At 43.0% G+C, this 21,018-nt stretch overlaps 1 protein-coding gene across 1 annotated transcript in view; it reads left to right on the top strand.

The window, feature by feature from the left end:
* The window catches only part of LOC135902177 (atrial natriuretic peptide receptor 1-like), a 243,877-nt gene that overhangs the window by 188,427 nt on the left and 34,432 nt on the right, over nt 1-21,018 (top strand). The window contains exon 11 of the mRNA XM_065432127.1: nt 12,421-12,525. Within this exon, the coding sequence (XP_065288199.1) occupies nt 12,421-12,525 (105 nt within the window). The remainder of the gene's footprint in view (nt 1-12,420; nt 12,526-21,018) is intronic.

Genomic DNA, 21,018 nt, shown 5'->3' with positions numbered 1-21,018 from the left:
GCTACTAACATCGATGCAGTTTAGGGTGCTGACTTTCTGAATAGTGCTGAATATCGTCCGTTGCATTAGCTGCTATAGCCTAAAGGTTAAAAGCTCATTTCCTAACACGTGCAACGCTTATTTTAGATTCTTCTTTCACTGTGGCAGCACAGACAGAAGGCAACGGTTTTCACAGAGGTTTTCATTCGTAAGCGTGCTCTTTGCCACTGACCAGCCGCCTTCATTAAGGGCTAATATATACTTCCACACATATAGTATATACGTCTATATATAGAAAGGCGTACACAGGAATTCCTCTCACCACCTAAACTAGATCGGAGGTCCCAATACAGTCTATGACTATGAGACCCCAGTTTGTATTTCATATTTCTATCAAAGCATGTAATCACTTTGAAACATGCACAAGATAACTTTTTGTGTTACTATTATCTTCGGACACTAACGATAGTATGCCTGTGCCTCTACCACCATGGCATTCCGTTTCTCTTGGGGAGTAGAATACCAGAGGCATCCGCCTCTGGCCAACCTCTCCGCTTTATCTCTCATTAAACCTGTTCGTTCGCAATACTAATAAGATACGAAGAACAAATTGAGATCGTGAGCGTGTGTTCCGGTCGCGTTCTCGCCACGTTCCGAATTTGAATTTCCGCGCTCGCGTCGCTTCTTTCCAGTTGTATGAATCCAGTAGCACGCGCTGCTTAACACGCGTTAATGAGTTTTATTTGTAACTTCGCGATACTACTTGTGGTGGCAACAGTTAGTGCGTCCGCCCTGTAGCCCGTGTCCATCATTCGTGTTGCACATCGCCTTGCGCCTGTGCAGAGTGCACAGAAATTACTTCTCCGCTTAAAACATGGCGCATTTTATAGCGGGATTGCCTCACGTTTAGCGAATCAAGATAAACACGCGGTAATTAGTACAACACCAACACAGCCTTCTTTCGTAAGACAAGCTACCTGTTCATTTTCTCCTGGTTAGTTCGATTTAGTTCTGAATTATCGCGGTTTGACATAACCAATATATTATTTTTATGCGATGATCTTTTGTTGTTTCTTATGGAAACATGCATTGCATGTAGACAGCAGCGGTATGTATTCAGGAGCTAGTGAAGAAAAAAAAATAAGCTCACAAAATTCAGCGTTCTGCAAAGATGGCGCGGAGGCAGACCCCGGGAAATCGACTGTGTCGTGGTCTATGGAAAGTTGTGCGATTCAGGCCTGAGAGAATCTCGCGCCTGTCATTTCCTTTCAATGTCCGCTTTTGTCGACTATATTCATGTGCGCATGCGTGGAAGTAGTTGAGTGGCGTTTCCTTTTACTTTATGGGGACGGCTTATAGAATGAGTCTTTTGAATAGCATGTCAATGAGTTTTCGAAGTGCGCTGGAGCATGTTTTATTGTAATCTGTGCGAAGCGACAGTTCCGATTTTTTTTTACCTGATTTTGGCTAAGTTCTGCATGCCTACTACGCTTGAAGCAGCAACACTATAATGTCTAGACGGTTCTCGTTACGGTTCGTTTCATCGTTGCTTCCAAAGTGAGTTTTTAGCCGATAATTGCTAGTTTATTTCTTTTCACTTCGATTACTCTGCATAACTTAAGCAAAGCGGCTTTCAGAGCGGAGTGATCCTGCGAAATATTCTTTTTTATTGCCTCGAGAACATTGAAGTCGCATATACGTCCTCTTGGATTCTAGTTTTTTGTTAATTTGGTTTATAGGTGCAATCACGTGCACACCAATGTGCCAAAATTGTTACAAATGTGACTGTGTATTTTATTAGCCTTTGCTGCTTAGTCCCTGCGTGATTTCGTTGTCCTTTTGTGGGAACATTGATTTACGCATTTTGCAGAACGCATGTAGGTGCGATAATAACATCTACAAATAGTCTCCTTTAACCTACGAATGCTATTGTCAAAGTAATCTTGGCTTTATGGACATCTGCTTTTTGCACAATCTTTTTCTTGCGGCGTATTGCATGTTGTTTTCTACAATTTTACGTGCATTTTTTGGCACGTAGAGATGCACAAGGGCTGTCATGCTGTCTAAATATTGTATCGCTCCGTCGTATCGGCCGCCACAGGGACCAAGCAAGAGACGTTCATATTGTCATGAAGCCCATGGAAGGCGCGGATTCTTGTTCATAACTATGCTTGGTGGCCTTTCCACCATCTCAAGAAAGAAATAGAAAAAAAAATGTCCGCCCTCCCTCGCGCCAGGCGGGCCTTTAAATGTCTAAATATATGTGGCACGCACGATTCGAAGCTGTTTCATGTCTCACTAAGGTAAAGGGGAGAAAGTGATGATCGACGATAACAAGTGGCGAATGGAATGATGTCAGTACGGTGATCTTCGGCTCAGTATTCCGTATAAATTTTTCTTTTGGCAGCACGCTCACGTTATAAGTGATCTCATAACGCGCAATGATTTGTGTAAATTTCTGACGATGCTTTCAGTTTATATTCCATGTTTTAAGCTCTGTTGTTTTGTGCCCATTAGAGAGAATAACCTACGGTACTTATCATTTTTTTTACAGTCTTAACACAATATGAAGAGGCAACCACTTCGAATAAGTTACGAGCAGCACGATAGACGACATGTTCTCATTATAAAGGAGCCCTTTTGTGCCGGGTGTACTTTATTAATTTCTTCGTTTAAATGTTGCGAAAGTTATTATGGACGCAATGAACAACCATGCGGCTTATTTTAGAATAAACCTTCCCGTACCTTGCGTTTCGCGTTCTCTTGCCCATTCAAATTCCACAGGTGCTCCTAAGCAGGCAGCAAAGACACAGCGCCTTAAGGTGAATGAATAATATTAAGTTCATGCGACGAATACAGATTGAAAATGCAGGTTGCTTTACAAATCAAGGAAATGCTGTCAATACAGATGGCTTTCACATGCGATTTTTTACTGCAACACTGGGTTTTGTGGACCAAGAAATGTTTGCGTGAATTATATTGAAGTGATTTTTCGGGGACATTAAATATTAGAAACTTGATCATTTGTATATAAAACTGCTACGTGACCGATTTCAGTTTGTAACATTGTCGAATGTGTACAAGCACAAGAGAAACCGCTGAAATTGTTTGGGAAAGTCCAGCGCTCAAAATACAAACTCACTCGCACAGTATTGACGATGTTTGCGGGTATATACGTTACCGGACTTCCTGGGCCTTCTGCGATCGACAAGCGGCTCTTTCTGGGCAACATCCGCAGTGTCAACTCAGTGGTTCTCTCTCAGGCTCGGTCACTGAAAGCAGGTCGGCGAGTAGGCAGTGCAGGTTCCTGTCAGCGAACAATTGAGTGCTTGTTTTGCTTGCCCTTGTGTGGAGACGCGACGTGGGCAAACAGACAAACACAGCCATGGTGCAACAGTCAACTGCAGGCCAACGCCAGGAGACGAACATAAACTCGGTTTAGCGTTAGCGTTGTCCCTGTTTGCCGAAGGGGGAAAGGCCATTTCGTGATTACTGGGACCAAGTCGCTCTTGTTCGGCCACATGAAAGCCGGAAGGTCTGGAAGTGGAACAACCGTCCGTTGATGCGGTTTTGCCGACGGGCACCGGCTGAAGGTTGCGCTGGGCAAAAGTAAACCAAAGAAACGGGAAGCAACCAAGGAGGGCTACGTTTTACTCTGGGTGGTAGTGCGGGCGCCTGGATCCGCGCTACCCACATTGTGCCTTCAGCATGGCGTAATAGAAAGCAAAGTACATCACGTGGTCGCTGAGTCACAATTCATTCTCGCTTTTCTGTGGTAAATACCTCCTGATTTTCTCTCATTTGTAGAAAGAACGAGAACGTCTAATTTTCTGCTCTTGTTATGTACAGGCCTGCTGTTGATATTAAATCCTTACTAATGTTTAATTTAGAAACTCAGCAATATAGAGGACGCCTGTGTTTGCTTTTATTTAGTTTCAGCTAAGTGATCATTATATTTACTAAATGGGACAAAAACTTTCTGCAAACAGTGTTTCTTTGGGTAGAGGCTTTTTTAGGTAGTTAAAGAATACTAATATTTCAATAATTGTTTCTAATATATTCCAAACACTAGAATGTCATAGAGAAGTTAACGAGAACTGGTAAAGTTAGGCTAGGGAAATACCTGATGGGGTACTCGAGATTAAGTTAAAGAAATGTTCCAGTCTTAGTCAGTGCTGCAACCATGTACTAGTGAGTGTGGCATACATGCTCAGTCACTTCGTATGATATCTGTGCATAAAGAGAAATACATAGAGCTTATCGCAGTGCGACTAACATGAAAGATTTGCTCCGCTATTCTTCTATTTACTCTTTCCTTTCTTTGTTGGTCTGGTCATAGAATAATTATTTTGTTCAGTAATTCATTTGTGTTCAGACATCATTAGAGCAATATTTTATTTCTTTATTCATTGACTGATTCATTCATTATACCAATGAGCCAATCTACAATTCCGTTATCGAACTGTGCCACGACAGCCATTGCCAATGATTTCTTCCAGTGGAATTTATCACATTCAGTTGCAAATTATTATGCGCTCTCACTAAATAACGGAAAAATAATTAATTTTATTCACAGGTATTTCAGACTTATGTGAAAAACAGTAAGCAATGTGACACCATACTATCTGCATGTTTTAGGCAGTCCTTTTAATTACCAGTAATTAAATTTCCACTTGGTGTACTGTCACTCATTTCACGTTTTTTCAAACAAATTTTAATTATTAGGCTTCTGTCTTCGTCATATTGCGCTTCCCCTTCAATCTGTTTATTCATCAGCTCAAATTCCGTTCGCAAGTGAATTACTGGCAGCAGGCATTACGAGAAGGAAAAAAAAAACCCTTTATCCAGTACTGCTGACGAACCACGGTGCATCAAACATTACTCAAAACATGGTAAAGCGGTGCTTTGTAGCATTGCTCTGTCGTCTGAAATGAACAGGGTAAGCAGAGGGTTCAATTTATCCGTATCTTAATGTTCGTGGTTTATTTCTTGCAACTGTTGGACAAAACTTTCAAAAACAGGTGACGTGTGCAAATGTGGACAAAGTGAAGAAGAGGACAAGGAGCGCATGGAAAGGCTGGTCATGACACAATATCAGAGGCAATCGGGATACGAGTTAAACGCGAACCTTTGCGCAAATGACATTTCTTCTCCTGTGCCTTTGTGGCTCCGTAGCGGAACCACAGGTCTCTGTCACGGAAACCCCACTCTGTTGGCTCTTTAATGTGCGCCAGCCAAAGTGGCTGCTATGAACGCGAGAGCACGAAAGCGTAGTGCTGTAAACGTGCACACGACACCAGGAAGACACCAGTCCTCGATTAAGTGTGTTCCTTTTTTTCCTTACTCGTCTCTTTCTGAGATGTCGTTTCCTATTACTAAGATCCTGCGGTTTCTTTGGAAGGCTGTTCCTTACAGCTTCCTTGGCTTTTTTGCGGTATGGAAACCTTCTTTTCGGCAGAGCTAAAAGTAAAATAAGGTGTATCGAGGGGTCCTTAAAGAAGCGCAGAAAACCCTTTTGTGGTCTCGCTTTTTGCTTTCTTTCCACGTTTATCTCGTTCTGCAAAGTATATCCATGAGGTACTTTTGAACCGAGGTTAGCGCAAGGAATTGGATTTTTTTTTGTAAGTGTTCTACCGAGCCATTTTTTTTTTGCTTGTGGCCGGTAACCTGTCGCGTCACTTTACCCGACATCTCTAAGAAGTGTTGTTGTCAGAAAAAAAAGATGAGTTGACGCCAAGGCTACTCGATCGTGCGGCACAACTTCTTAAGTATAGACAGACCACTAGGCCGCAGACAGGTATTAGAAAACTTGTCAATTCAATATCTATTTCTTCATGCGGTATGGAGTGTGGCTGATATATTGGGAAATATTTCGTCTCAATTTAATCATTCTGTTTTCCTATTTCTAGCTTCCCGCAGTAACGTGCTAACTTGGGCTCGTGAGTATACATGTCTCAAGAAAACGAGTAACAGCGCTGAATAACGGGATGTGACTCAGCCAAGGCTTCCTCTATCTCAGTGACATCCCGTTGTTCAGCGCTGTTATTCGTTTTCTTCAGGCTTTCAGCGTGAATGTCCCTAGAGAAAAATCATAGTGAGCTTATATGCAGTGAGAAAAAAAAACGAAACGCTACTGAATAGCTATTCTGAGGTTATCCTAGCTGCCTCAAGAGAAGTGCCTGAAATGCGCCTTTGGGAGAAGTACCTGAAATGCGCAAACAATAAAGAAGCTCGCGGATTACAAGTAAATGATGACGAAAAATCTATATTATGCAGGATGACCTTTTCTTGAGCGCTAGCTCGTTCAGCAATCTTTCGGCGACTCGAATTGGCGGGCGATGAAGAAACAAAAACATTTTTCTGAGAGCATGATCGCACAGCTGTTGGCACCTTCTTTTCTTGTCTGTTCCCTCTGTTTATTAGTCTGCCATTCGAGGCAGGCGGTTGTAGTGCCCATTTTGGAGGCAGCTGTCAGTTTGACCTTGACTGCTGTTATGCATGTTTCCCAAATAAAAAAATAATAATAGTATAGACATAAAGCGTCATAAGTGTTGTAGAATGGGGAGATATTGATGGTGTTTTCAACTATTTGACATGACTCCGCAAGCGTTAGCGCATGTATTACGGGCGTTTCGTACCGAACCCATCGTCACAAACGAAGCGGATACTATGAGGCGGCTGCGCACGGCTCAATGTGACGGTGGCGTAGCAAATAATGAAGCGTAAGACATAACTGCAAGTGCGATACTAGATTCCAACCGCAGCGGCCTTCTTACTTTCACTAGCTCATAAAAACACAAGGACGTCTGTAAAGCAGCGAGTGAGTCGACGGGATTTTTGCGAACGCTTGCTATACAGTACGCATCTGAAGGAGACTTTCCGCCTTCATGCTTACCACCTGCCTGCCAACTAAACTGCAATGCACACCCCGCCACTGCCCATGCGTGGGATAGGCTGTCCTGCATATGAAAGGAAAGTGACTTGCTGGAAGCACAATTTGACCTGGTCAGCAACATGGCTGCGGCCCAAACAAGAAGCCAATTCTCTAAGAATGCTGACAGTCGAACAAGTAACCATCTCCCTAACAAATGCGACAGCGTCTTTTTAATTCAGTGCACCGATAACTGTTTCCTGGCGTGGTCCTCTCTTCATCATATCTACAATGTACCTAACGCTATTAAGCATTGTTGCCTGTACTGCATATTTATATATTCTGCAAGTGTATAATGCAGACGTAAATATACTGAAAGATCAGTTATGTTACCTGTTTCATTGCAATAGCAATTATGTGGAGACTCCAAGTGCATTTCTGCCATCGCCGTAGGTGTCGCCATGAGGTTTCGTACAAAGTCAAAGCGCGATAAAATCGTCGCCGCGCACCGTATGCTGTATGTGCGAGTGAAAGCCTGCGAAGGTGAGCCGGCGATTGCGGTTCATTCTCGCACACGCAATGGCGAGAAGTGGAGAGGAAGCGCGCCATCTTCTGTCGCGCGCAGGGTTCCGCGGCAAAGGCAGGGTAGGTAGGTGTTGGGGGGAGGGGGAAGGCGTTCTACTTCTTGCGGCCCGGGCGCCATTTTTACAATTGCTAGTATGTACAGAGGGCGTGGCGTTTGTCGCGGCGCTCGACGTTTCAGCGCATGTGCGAGTAAGATCGGGTGCGAGAGCGAAAATCTGGGGGCCTTTCCTCCTTGAATATGTGACTCTGTCTAGGCACACGGAGGAGACTTCCTAGCGCGTGTTGTAGTACAACTTCAGCCATTTATGGTCATCCAGCAGCTGTGACATCACATTTGGGTGTATGCGTCGGATATCAGAATTCACATAAGCATTCGTTTGTCTATTCTGCAGGATCCATCGCAGTATTCTTGCGCGGTACATAGCCCAGGCTACCAGCACAAAAAGTGAACCACTGCTTACACGGCGCTGAAATTTTGTCTGGCAATATTGTCTTTATTCGTGCGAGCGCTCAGAAAGTGACGCCGCAACTCGTCACTCAATCTAACCTAACGCGCTCTCTATGAGGCGCGTAATCTTCACTCCGACTTGGTTTGACGAGGGGCTGCTTTTCCTGATTAGGTGTATTTTTTTCGTTGAATCTTTTCTCGAGCTCGAAAGTAGCAAGCCTGTCCATATTCTCCTAGACGTCAGCGTGACTCTCGATGAAGAACCTTTGAGTAGAAAAAAGAATCAAACGTAGTCTACGTAAGAATTCCGTAACCGAAACTTTCCTAGTATTTGCAAGAGAATGTAATTAACTCACGTTTAGTGCCACTTGCAGTTCCTTTCCTGTGATAACAACCCTCTGCTCGTATTCTGCCACCAGTTTTCCGCTGCACGCATTTACATGAACTACCCAACTCTGCTTGCTGTTTTTACCTTGAGCTTGAACCTCATTAATTCTCGTTTCCTCCCTAATCCAAGTAGCTCCCTTGCTGTACAAATTAATAAAATATTTCTTCTCTCATTGTAGCATTTCCGGTGTCATTTCGCTATTCTTACGTATCTTCAACGTTTTTGGTCAGTCTACAAGCTTCGGCGCAATGAATAATTAGAAATGTTGCATTTTGTTGTGGAAATTTCAATTCCTAGCTCGCTTTGGAGCAGTTGACAGTTAGCCGACTCCAATTTGACCATTTGGCATATTCATAACAGGAACTCGCTATTTCGAGCACTTCGCCACCAGAAGTAAACACGTGTACCTCCAATAGATAGATAAAATAACGTTTAATAAATTAGGTAATATTATTGCTGAAGCCTGTCTGTCGTTCTGTTTTGCTTGTAAGGCCAATAAAATTTGTCTTGGAGATACTTATCGGGGTAATATATTAAGGAAGTTGTCGGTCGTAAAAAAAACTGCTGCCAGCATTCACCTAGTACTAATCCATCAATATCTCTAGCGCGGATGAAAGCAAAAGCGCCCAGGTATAGGGAAAAAATAAGACCTCAGGCTAAATAATTCTTTGCTCTGACTGAGTTCTGATGTAGACCCGCTGTTCGAAGCTGCACGTATGATCGTATTGATTAGAAACATGGCAAATTGGGCCACTTTCTCTCCAATATTCTTAGTGTGTGGGAAGAGGCTGTAAGATGGAACGTGGCTGGAGGCACGCCTAGATACAAGCGCAAGAAAAAATGGGCTCCGCAGGGCCGAGAGCGTCGAATGCTTTATTGGATGAAATGTCGGCCCATTCTTTCTCGTCGGCGCGAGGGCTTGTGACGAGAAGCTATGTGCTCACATTTTATTCAGCCACTAAGTAGCTCGCCTCGTCCTAGTTTTGCATTTCCATTAGGTGCTGACGTCTTTCAGGCCGACTTGTTGCTCTTATATTGAGGAAAAAAAATTCAAGCATGGAAAAGCGTCTTGTTTTACAGTTGCTAAACACGGCTGTCCCATATATGGGCTTCCACTGTGTCACAACATTGCAGTACCAAAAGCCTTCGCCTTAGCTTTTACAAATTAGAGCGTGAGAACATGAACAAGCGCTCCCTTCGTGAAAAGACTCGTTCTTTTTATTTGTGTGACGTCCACCTATTTCACATATAATTTGAAGCATGCTAAGTGCGAATCAGCGATTGCTTCTGGTACCGTCGGCTGTTGGTACTTTACGTTGATAGGTAACTTCATTGCGATCGATGGCTTTTTACAGCTCTCATAGAATGATGGGAGCAGACACTTGGTTGTCTTACAACTTCATGTCGATCAAAACATGTTGATGAAAAATAGTGAACTGGCCATTTAGTTTGTAAATAATTGTAATAAATAGTAACAATTCAAGAGCAAGTAGGGGTGCTGAATTTAGAGGTGCTTGTTCAGAAGTGCGAAGCAGATGTTCAATAGTTTGAAAATTGACCAGTTATTGACTTTGAATAAGAGCCAACCTTTCTGAACAGTGATCGATATTGCACTCACGGAGATCTAGGCAAATTGATCAGAAAGGAATGGTAAAGGGATATATGCAAAGCTGGACGGGCCCGTGTTCAGAGCAGTGCAACCGTTATAGACACCTGTTTACTTGTAAATGATCTCTGAGAGCGCATAGAAATTGTGAAGGCTTATATATATATATATATATATATATATATATATATATATATATATATATATATATATATATATATATATATATATATATATATATATATATATATATATATATATATATATATATATACATGTTGCATTTGAAACGCTTGTTGGCTTTTTCAGCACGCATTTGTCCCAGAAAGATAAAGACATTTAATAGCAAAATATAGAGAAGTCCGCATAAAAGTAGTATTTTTCTGGCCTACTGCAGAACGTTGAAAAAAATGAGCAAGGGAGACAGATGAACGCTTCCTTAAAAACCCATTGTCACGCTGCAATTCACTACGCAACTGAACAGAGGATCCCATAGATGTTCCCATGGAAACAGCAAACAAATACGCGAGTGTTCGTATACAGTGCTTGGGCGTCGGGATTACTGCATGACTCGAAAACCTGACCATCTTGAAATTCTTCGAACGCCCGTGCACTGCGTAGAGTGAGCGTGTGCGCTGGAACTCAGTTCATCACGGGGCCTGTTTGTTGGGCGGACCACCGGAATCTCATAGCCCAGCGGACGTAAAGCCGAAGAACGCTCGTAAATCAGTGAAAAACGCAGCTTGGTCCCCATCGTTAAACGCGAGATTGGGCCGCCGCGGTGGCCACACTGCTCAGCGGCGCGTCGGTCGGCGGCGAAGTAATGAACGTGGCACGCGGCTCGTAAACCTCAGCGTCCGTCGCTAATGCTCACTCGCTGTCGCGCGTTAAAATGTTTCTGTCTATTTGTTTCGCTTAAGCACTTCGCTCCAGAGTCGCTGAGCTGACCATGCAGCAGTAATGCAGGGCGCTCATGTGTTCGACGCACTAATCTCGCAGCGAATGCCAGTCTCTTCTAGCGCGACAGCATACTTCGCGCCTTGCCATCCCCGGCGTGGTGCAGCTCCGAGTGCTATGGAATGTCATTTCGGTGTTAATTATTTGTGGTCATGCCGCACGCTTCGTCCTAAATTGGACGTAACGGCCGAGCAGCCCGGTTCAGGTGATTGATCGCTCAGTATTTATCGACTATGTGACAAACCGAAAAAAAAATGTTCACTTATGTTGCTTTGTTTTTACGTTCGCGTTCATTTTCGCACTTATTAATAGAAACAAGGCGCATAATGTCAGCGCAAGACAAAAACTGTTGTTGAACGTTATTTTTGACGACTTTCTCATGGGAACAGTTGCTTGTGTCGATACATTTAATGTGATATTCGTGGTAATTTTAAAGGAAAGAATCACACGGCTACTGCTGCAAGCTCGCAGTTTACGGTTCTTCTTTGTGGTACTCGGTAACAACGCATCGTCCTGCACTGAAACTTCTCACGGTTTCACTGAGACAGTCTGCTCTGAAAAGTAGTTAACTGTAGCTGAGAAGCTGCAGCAAGGTCAAATGTGGAAATATAATACCTCATTTAGTAATAATTGTTTGTGATGTTCCTTCTATTTCCCTTTATCATTGGAACGTATGAGGTGAAAGAAAGAAAGAATTGAAAGAAAGTATAAAATCGGAGGTAACGAATCTTTACCAGGCGTCGGAATGGCGAAAAAAATGAAAACAAAAGCAAGAAAAACACCACACGCTCCGTTGCAACGCCTTTTAAAATAAACCAACAACGTCAACACCGCACACTTTTGCAATCCTTGCAAAAGAAACTCTTTTCAGTTAAGATTTCATCCTACAGGGGCGGAAAAGCTCACTTCACATGGTGGAGGCAAATACGCCTTAATGTTTTCAAGTAAGAAGTAAGTAGGCTCGCGTAAGCACGTGAAAAAAGCAGTAATAGCACAATAGCAAGCACACAATAAAATAAACTCGAACTAATTTGCATGTTTCGCGTTCGGTGTTTCTTGCGAAATTTAGTAAACTCAGAAGACGCGCTTATCCTGTTACTGCCAACGTTTGTCCCGTATAACGTGTGCACTTGTTGAACCTGTAAGTGCTATGATATTGCATCAGCGGCTACAAGGGTATTTCTTTCACAAAATCTGCGGTTCGGCGCACTGGGTGACATTGTCTACTCATGTAACCAAATGGATCGAGTTCTTTGATGATATGATGCTCTAATAGGTAAAACCATTTATGTCAGTTAAAGCGAAGACACCTCTTTCAAAAGAGTATACGCGTACTTCTATACGTATACGTATACTTATACGTATACGTATACGTATACGTATACTTCTTTCTTCTAATACGGCTAAGTTTCTGTTTTCACTTCCTGATATGTGTTATAGTGCCTCTTGCCTGCAGAGCCACCATGCTTAGAATGGTTCGTACGTTGCCTCGCCCTGTTCTGCCTTCTGGTTGTACCAGTATAGGATGATATCTGATGTAGCCTGATGATATCTCCAATGTCTGCATTCTTGTGTCAAACCCTTAGATGAAAGACCTCCAGCATGACCACATTGTTCGGTTCATTGGAGCTTGCATTGATCCACCGCACTGTTGTCTTGTCAAGGAGTACTGCCCGAAAGGAAGCCTTCAGGTGAGTGTGTTACAGCTTTTTATAGACACACTTGTGTGCGTAAAAACAAAACCAATGTGAAATATCAGCCGATCGAATCACGGTATTTACAAAACAACAAGCTGTGTGTCGTATTTCGAACAACTAGTTTGCTTTGGTGCTGCTGTGTATGAAGTTAGAAGGCTACGTTTACCAAAATATATTGCTGCCATCAAATTAGCCTCAAGTTGGCTTCAAAATTTTCTGGCTTTAATTTTCCTAATTGAAAAGTTGTACAGGAGAGCAGAAGCACTCTGCTGGTGGCACTTCTGTATTTATTCGCGTGCATGTTTACTGAAAAGATCAGAAAATATAAATACGTGTTTCCCTCAAATATTTACTAGTCTGCGTCATCATCACCTGAAGAATTGGAGGAAATAAAAAACCTGGTGTCTTCCTTATAACAACTGCGACAAGGGCACATTATTGCGGTAAAGTGGCTCTATTCTTAAACTAAACGTACGAGATATTATTTCACACATTGTCAAACCTCGGGTTTACCAATAAATTTTCAAACAATGGCAACTTTAATGTGCAGCTAAAGCAAATGGAATCTTAGCGCAAATGATGCCCAGAATTTTCTTAATCTCAGCGAAGTGTTATTCTTGGCGGACTTACTGATTGCTCTACAACCAAACATATAACAAGAACAAATTCGACGCTGAACAGGAAGCACTGCGGGAGAACATTTTTGACACAACTTTATCTCGTTCTTGTCCGACAAACTATTGTGCTAATCTCTATTTATTGCTCTGATAGTTTATCAATATAATATTTATTGTATGTTCTTTCGTATGCGCACGCCTAAAATTGAGTGTGTTGTTAGGGACCTAAATGCTCACGTATGCTGGAACATACTAAATTATATCCCGTATATCTTGAGGTGAAAATCTGCACAGCCCCCTTTTCTTACGTCACCTTGCAACTAACCAAAATGAATTCCTTACTCGGTAGAGTTCTGTAGCCTATGGTAGGGCTAACAGCGTTTGACTAGAGAGAGATAGAGATGAAAGGAAAGAGAAAGTAATGCACGGTAACCAGACCAGAAAATTTAGGGCTTTTAGGGCTCTACCTTGCAGTGCTGAACGTGGGAGGGGGACGTAAGAATATAAGAAAGCAGAGATTGACAGGCAGAAAAGATCCGCACACTGACTAAGGGATGCAAAAAGCAATTACGATTGGTATATCCCAACGTAACTATACATTTTTGCACGCCACTGAAAGTTTGCTGCATAGCGAAAGCATCGGGGCTTGAACAACACGTGAAAGGGATGAAGGGGCGAAATATGCGTTTGTTGCGTGAAATATGGGCTTTCTTTCCAGCAAAGCAATTTTCCAGCAATTCTTCAGCACAGTGCATTGTGCTTTCATGAGTACATGAATTCGGCTTTGATTTCCAAAACTTACTCTTTTCTAGAACGCAAAAAGAAATCGCGTACGTATGTGTAACAATGCGAGCGCGTTTGGTGGCTGTTTCTTGTCATCGTCCTGCCACTTTCTTGCACTCGAAGTTTTATAATAATGCATTCTCAGCCAATAGAAACGGTCATGTTGACTCACAGGTCGTAAACTTTGCCAACAGTCACTTGCATTTTCATTCATTCACTGATGCGAATTGGCTGTCGCGGGTCCTTTTCTTCGTGACGAGCTCATTTTTCTTCTTAAGGACCGTTTTAGTGAAAGGGTTTAGCGACCTGAAACAGATTCGCGTTTGGAGTGTCGATAACTTTTTTTTCATGCTGTGTTTCGCCGAAGACCCTTTGCGGCGCTGTTTGAGATCCTGATTAGGCTGCATGTTTACCTTGCCGGATCTCCACATAAAGGCGACCGATTGCAGCGAGAACGTTTTGTGTCGAACGCAAAAGACTCGTTCATCTCTTCCTTATTCATAGGTCTTTTTGTCCGCTCTTTTTTTTTTCTAAGTATAGCTCATGATTCTTTCGAAGCGAGTTTGCATTCTCTGGCATTCCCTACGCAAACTAGATCACTTCTTTGGCGTACTTGAGCAAATGGAAACGATATATAACGTACAGAAAGTTCGCATTTATTTATGTACTTGTAGAGGTTGTAAACGTCGCAAATTGCGAACTATATACGGCGTGATTGAAAGTAAAGGCAGAAAAGTGTCATATATTTTGGTATTTTCTACGCCTGTATTATTATCATATATTAGTGTGGGTGCAATATGATTATAAATTGCTTTCTTCTCATTGTTCGTTGATTGCGGTAAAACGCCGGCAACATGCTTTTGGCTTCATGTTTGCTCTTGTGAAACAGTGATGACAAATTTGAATTGTAATCTCAGGCGCCACAAATTGCAGCAACTTTTTGCTGTTGAGATATCTCAGCCTCGCGATAAAGAAGAGGAAAGCTATCGCCAGTGAGTAAGGCTAAGTCATGTTAATATATCTTTTCGCGCGGTTTGTTATCCTTAATGTCAGGTACATGATGGTAATATGATAACATTTAACAAGGATATAATAATATTCAGTTCTACGGTTTTGAATATAATTTCCAGTTTCAATAAAAATGAAATACCATCCCGCGTCTTAAATCATTATTTGTTCTTGCGTCCCCAAGTTTACCAGCACAGATGATCAGGTTAGGTAAACGGTGGTATATACAGGCGATATATTTAGAACAGTACCCGAAGAACTCACACTAAAAGAACTTCGCAAAATATTGTCCTGGCTTTGTTTCATCGCAACGTCACATTATTCGTTTTGTGCTCTTTTCCCTTTTGTCACACTTCGCGTCTTTGTCCTTGGGTTTCATAGGACCTCACAGACAACAATAGCGGGCCACTGGAGACGTCAGACTGATTGTGTTACTGTGCGCGCGGTTCACTCCAAAGGATGCGCTGTGCCGACTTCATAATCCAATTGCGCCCTCAGCGAAAGCAAACAGTGTCAATGCCTCTGCCAGCCTGAGCGCGAAGGGCTAACAAGTAGGTTGAGGCTTTTTGTTCGGTCTCATGGTGACGACAACATTGAGCTCCGTGCTAGACGCCGGTCATTGTTTCTTCGAAATGGCCCTGCAGGCTTCTATGATTTACTTCTGTCCAACTATACACATGAAGTACTTTTTTGAATATCATTACTGGGGGCACTAATTTCGTGCAGTTGCACTGTTCTCACAGGTAAACCGCCTAACTTAAAGGAAATAATTTTTAAAATCAGCAGACTTGAGCTAATCTTTAGGCTCAGAACTTATTACTTGTACAGATTACTTGGACAGATTACTTGGACAGGAGCAGGATCTCACAATAGACACAACCATCTCCTCAATAATAACATCTGGTTTAAGATGCGCAGAGTGTCGTTTTTGTCCACTACAGTATCTTCTGCTGCACCCTGCAGAGAGCATACGCAGACAGTATCAGTCAGGGTGCCTGCGTGGCGCTTGAAAAAAAAAACACAGAAATAACTGACTGCCTATATGTCGCGGTAGCTCCGTGCTGACCTTATCAGAGAGAGAGAGGGAGAGAGACAGAAGAAAAAGGAAAGGCAGGGATGTTAACCAGATGGGAAGATCTGGTTTGCTACCCTACGCTGGGAGGGAGCGCTGGGGGAGGTAAAGTGATCGCTTATAGCTGCACTTTGCTGCAGGGAAACTGGCCAGCTAGCTGCGGAGGTGTTGAACAGAGTATGAAGAGATGGCTTGATGACCACGGTGTATCGCAAAGGGGCGGATAGACAGAAAGAGCGAACGTATTGTTTCGAGCTTCTGACTGAGACTTATTTTATTTATTTATATGAGAAATACTGCCAGCCTTCAGAGAAGGCCGTAGGCAGGAGTGGACAGTACATATGCAAAAATGATCAAAAATAACAAGACAAGAACACATTACATAAGGCTCGCACTACGCACTGAAAAGCAGCGAAAGATCGATAGTTTGCACGTCGCTTGCATACAAACCCGTGCTACAGATATAAAAATTGTACAATGATATATTGACAGAGTGCTTGACAAGGAAAGAATAAATCAGAACACGGACCATACACGCTGCGCATGCGCGTCGCTCGATATGACAAACTGCTGTAATTCATCACATATCGAAGCATTTTGCGGGAGAACCATTGCGTATGTCGCGAGATGATAAGTGTTGCTGAAAATTGAAGGCTGATGGAATTATAAAGCACTTAGGAATGACTGCATGGTGGGTTTCTCGACAATGTGTGCACTGAGATGGTTCCATTCTCGAATAGTTCGAGGAAAAAATGAATTACTGAAGCAATCGGTTCTGCAGGCAAATTCTTTAACCTTTTTCGAGTGATTTCCTCGTGTGGAATGACGAGTCACCTGTTGAATGTACAATTCCTTATTGATACGCAAATTATCATGATATATTAAATACATATATTTCAACCTATCACGATGGCGTCTTAGATGGCGTCACAGTAAAAAAAAAACGAAATTGATGATTGTATGTGTTGTTTAGCGGCGCAAGGGCCAGAGTTGGCCAAACTGGTATGCAAGAAATTTATAGGCCCACGTGGTACATGCAGCACAATCCCACTGTAAGCTGGAGGGGCGGGTCTATAGTAGAGCTTCTTTTTGCGTCGTTTTCACGAGGAGTAACTGAACTGTCCATCCGGCGTCGACGGTGAGCTGCGGCTCATGCTGTTCTCTGCACAGTGGTCTGCTGAGCCCGATGTTGCCTGGTTGCAACCGCACGCGTAGCTGGACGATTCGCTTTTTCAGCAGTAATTCGTGATGTGCGAGGAAACCGCCATAACAGGTACCGAAGCATAAACACAGACATCTAGACTACACGCCGCACATATCACATCCATTGACGCCTGGCACGATACGATGGAACCGCTACATGTCATGACACCTAGTCGAATACAAAGTAATTGCAATGCAAAGTTTACTCGTATCGACGCTAGGTGGCGCGCATCTCACATCGCATGTAAAATCGCATGACTTCTCGCGCGGTAGGACACCTGCATAGGCCATTATTTCGCAGCAGCTGGCAAGCTCTGCCGTGGTGCAGTGGTGGAGTATAGCTGAATGCCGCGCAGAGGACCCGGTGAGAACTGGGTATATTTTTTTTTTCTCATCCTGGCGACAGCTGTGACGAACACCGGCGGCGGCGGACAAAATTGCCCAATGAATTGGCTATTGCGTAATGCCCTTAGTACCTTACGCTCTAAAACAAATTGTTTCTACGAACTGTGTCATTAGCTGGCATCCTTAGCTTATAGGAAGGTGACCAACACATTTGTTTATGTACACAGCAGCACTGTAATATATGAGCTATACTTCATAACGCTATTCTGTTATTTTTTTAAAAACTACGAAAGATTTCACAAATGAAGGTTCTATACGTGCTTCAATGCTCCAGAGGTAAAATTTATATACTGCAGAAATTCTCGCGCATGCGCAGGCACATGTCGAATCACAGCCGCCACAGTGTCGTGTTATTGCACGAGTGGCACTAACGCTAATATCACACAGTCGCGATCGACTACGATTGGGAGTGTCTGACGTGATAGACACTAACATTTCTAAGAGGTGAAATTTCATCATAGGAACACGCGGTGATATTTGTCACGAGAATTTTTGTCCCTAATAAACATGAACAGAAGCCATACGTTCTTTTTTTTCTGTTGTTTTCTTTCTTCCTACAAACCTCAAAGATCCCCAGACAAACACGAAAAGATAATCATTTGTAGTCCGACGTATTCAGAGTCGTCTAATGTACGTTTTCCGTCAAAATTAGCGGACCAGTACGCGGCATGATCAGGCTTATGCCTTTAGGAAGACAAAAGAAGAAGAAAAGTCACTGCATAGGCAAAAACGTGTGCTTACGCTTTTAAATGCCCCATTTACATGCTTCCTGTTCGGCACGAACGCAACGTGTGGTGTCATCTCTGTAAAAACAAAACAAAATAAGTAAAAAAAACTAAGATCAAGCAACACTCGTTCGGGCAACGTAAGTATGTATGCGTGAATTTTGTTTACGAGCGAGTGCTCAACTCTGTAACAGTGCCAATCACACGGATACACAGGTATAGAGTAAAACGTCCTGCTTGGTAATTGTTGTTTCCTTGTGTGCACTGGTTAGCAGAAACAAACGAGACCATTATCTGGGATAAGAGATAAATAAATAGCCACAGAGGTCAACCTCTGAAAAGAGGAACAGAAACGCTATAATGAAGTTTGGCTGCTTCGACAGGAATACTTGGCGCCGACTCCATGGCAGGTAGGGCATTAGCTATCTTCACGCTTCCGTAAAGAGTTCTCATTACTTCCGTACTTGTAGAACGTGCTTGGAACCCGGCTGTCATTGTTTACAAAGTGAGTGTAGCCTCGCATGTATGCTAGTGATGAACGAGAAGCAGGGGAACAGAAGAGGGGAATGATTTTGCTAGTCGCAACCATATGAAGCCATAAAATAATGAAGCCAAGGAAAGCGTAAGGGCCAGTTGTTTGTAGTTTTTACTTGAAGTTCAGAAGTGACAGGCTAAAGGGACATGAAAGTGGACGAAACAACTGCGTACCGCCGCTGAGAGTCGAGCCCACAGCCTCCGCATGTGCAAGAGTGTGATTGTAAGTAGCTTGGGAGGTCACAAAGGCGGACTGCAACAGAAGTTCAACGTTCAGAAGTTTCCTTTTTTTTTTCTTTTTATAGTCGGAGGGAAGCACTGTGGCACATTACTTATGCAGTCGCCTTGCTATGCACTCATTAGCAGCTGGTACAGCATTCTTCTGTTTGTGTCTTTCGGCATTCAGGGCGCGGTACAAGTGGCCATATCGTGAACCTAAAGAAATCAAACCGCTTACAATTTCTCGGCGTGCAATAGGTCCTTATTGGCTACTGAGTAAATGACAATATCTGCTTTGGACTAATCTTGTTGTTTTCATAAGTTACAACAAGGCGAAAGCAACAGCGTGTCCCCAAACGAAAGCGACGTATATAAATTAAGGGTAGGTGTCCTAGGGAACGAAATTTTAACCCTCATCAGGGTGCCAAATTAAAGGCTAATTAAGTGAGCTTGATACTTCATGCAAGTAATCATATACTGGTGATAAAAGTGTGATACTTAACTATGTTTAGTTAAGTTTCTTGCGCGAGTTTGAATGGGTCTGAAAAGTTCGCAGAAAATAATGTTCCCGGCCCCCCCCCCTCCCCCCACCTTCCTATGTGTCTGCTTACATTTACTTTCCTAAGATACTTTTATATTGTCTGAGCGTAAAACCGTACCGGTGTGAGCGAAGGTCGCCTGCATAATGAAAATATCACTCGCGTTTGCAATTTAGGTTTTACTCCGGAAGTTTGGTCGATTCCAGGCACGTCCATGTAATTAAGCCCGTCTACGCTCATTTCAGAAACGAGCTGCAACTGCTTCCAAGGCGTTTACTAATGATTCCTAAAACTCGTAGTGAAAGCGGCAGCCTCGTGCTATTACGAGCTCTACAAGTTCGAAAGTTTGAAAGAACAGACCACTCCATTTGCGAATAAAGACGTTTCTTAAGTTTTCTTTTAGACCCTATATTAATTAATGATGGGCTTCCTCGTTCTCATTGCTTCTGCATGGCGGAACCCATATGTAAATGACTTAAAGTTATGCTTTCAAGCTTATCACATTTATCGCAAACGTTCGCGCGAAGTCAAATTGTACACTCGGTGATGACTTTCATCGCGTCCGTATTGCTTCTCTTTCTTGCTCTTGATCCATAGTACTGAGTTGCGCTTGAAAAAAAAAAACGAGATGTAGAACCGCACGTGTCGGTTTTTCAAACAATGTGCTCCCCTCCTACACAGCTGTACGCATAGGCGAGATTGAACTGTTCGGATAGCATAAACGAACTCGCCAACGAATGGTAACAAGAAAACTAGGTGACAAAAAAAACGTGTTTATTAGCATAGCACTGATGTTTACCTGAATATAATGTTACTAAGTTGCCGGTGGTAATGAATCACCTCGTTTATTTGCCTAAAAAGATATAAGGAGTTGATTGCAGCTCTGTAAACCACAACAATCAGGCATATGTTCCGCCTTAAGGAGCGTACCTTACACAGCCATTGAATGAGTAGCCGTTGAATGAGTATTGCTCACTCATGTTTGGTATAATAGAACCAGCGCCACAGCCTGCTGCTGTCTTCTGTGGAGGCTCGAGCTGTTTTAATCAAGTTCAGTCACAACGAAATCACGGCCTCCGAGCTTCGTAGCCGAGAACTTCCGGTCGCACGTTCGTGCAAAAGTTTTGCCAAAAGTGAATCTGTCACCTCCACTTGCGTTAAATACCATTACCATCTCATAGTGGGGCTCAGATAGAGCGCCCCCGCCCCCTCCGTACCGAGGGCCTAAACACGCACTTTGCCTACCTCTATTTACGGGGCCGGAAGGAATTATTTGGGGGCTTCCTGAGTGGGTTTGATCGTTCACCCTTACATCACTTTTTTGGGGTATTCCTTCTACTCATCACCTAAAGAAAAGCTTTGTTTACACGGTCGGCATGACT

The sequence above is a fragment of the Dermacentor albipictus genome, chromosome 4 (assembly GCF_038994185.2).
Source record: "Dermacentor albipictus isolate Rhodes 1998 colony chromosome 4, USDA_Dalb.pri_finalv2, whole genome shotgun sequence".
In the NCBI taxonomy this organism is placed as follows: domain Eukaryota; kingdom Metazoa; phylum Arthropoda; class Arachnida; order Ixodida; family Ixodidae; genus Dermacentor; species Dermacentor albipictus.
This window is presented reverse-complemented; position numbering and strand designations above follow the sequence as displayed.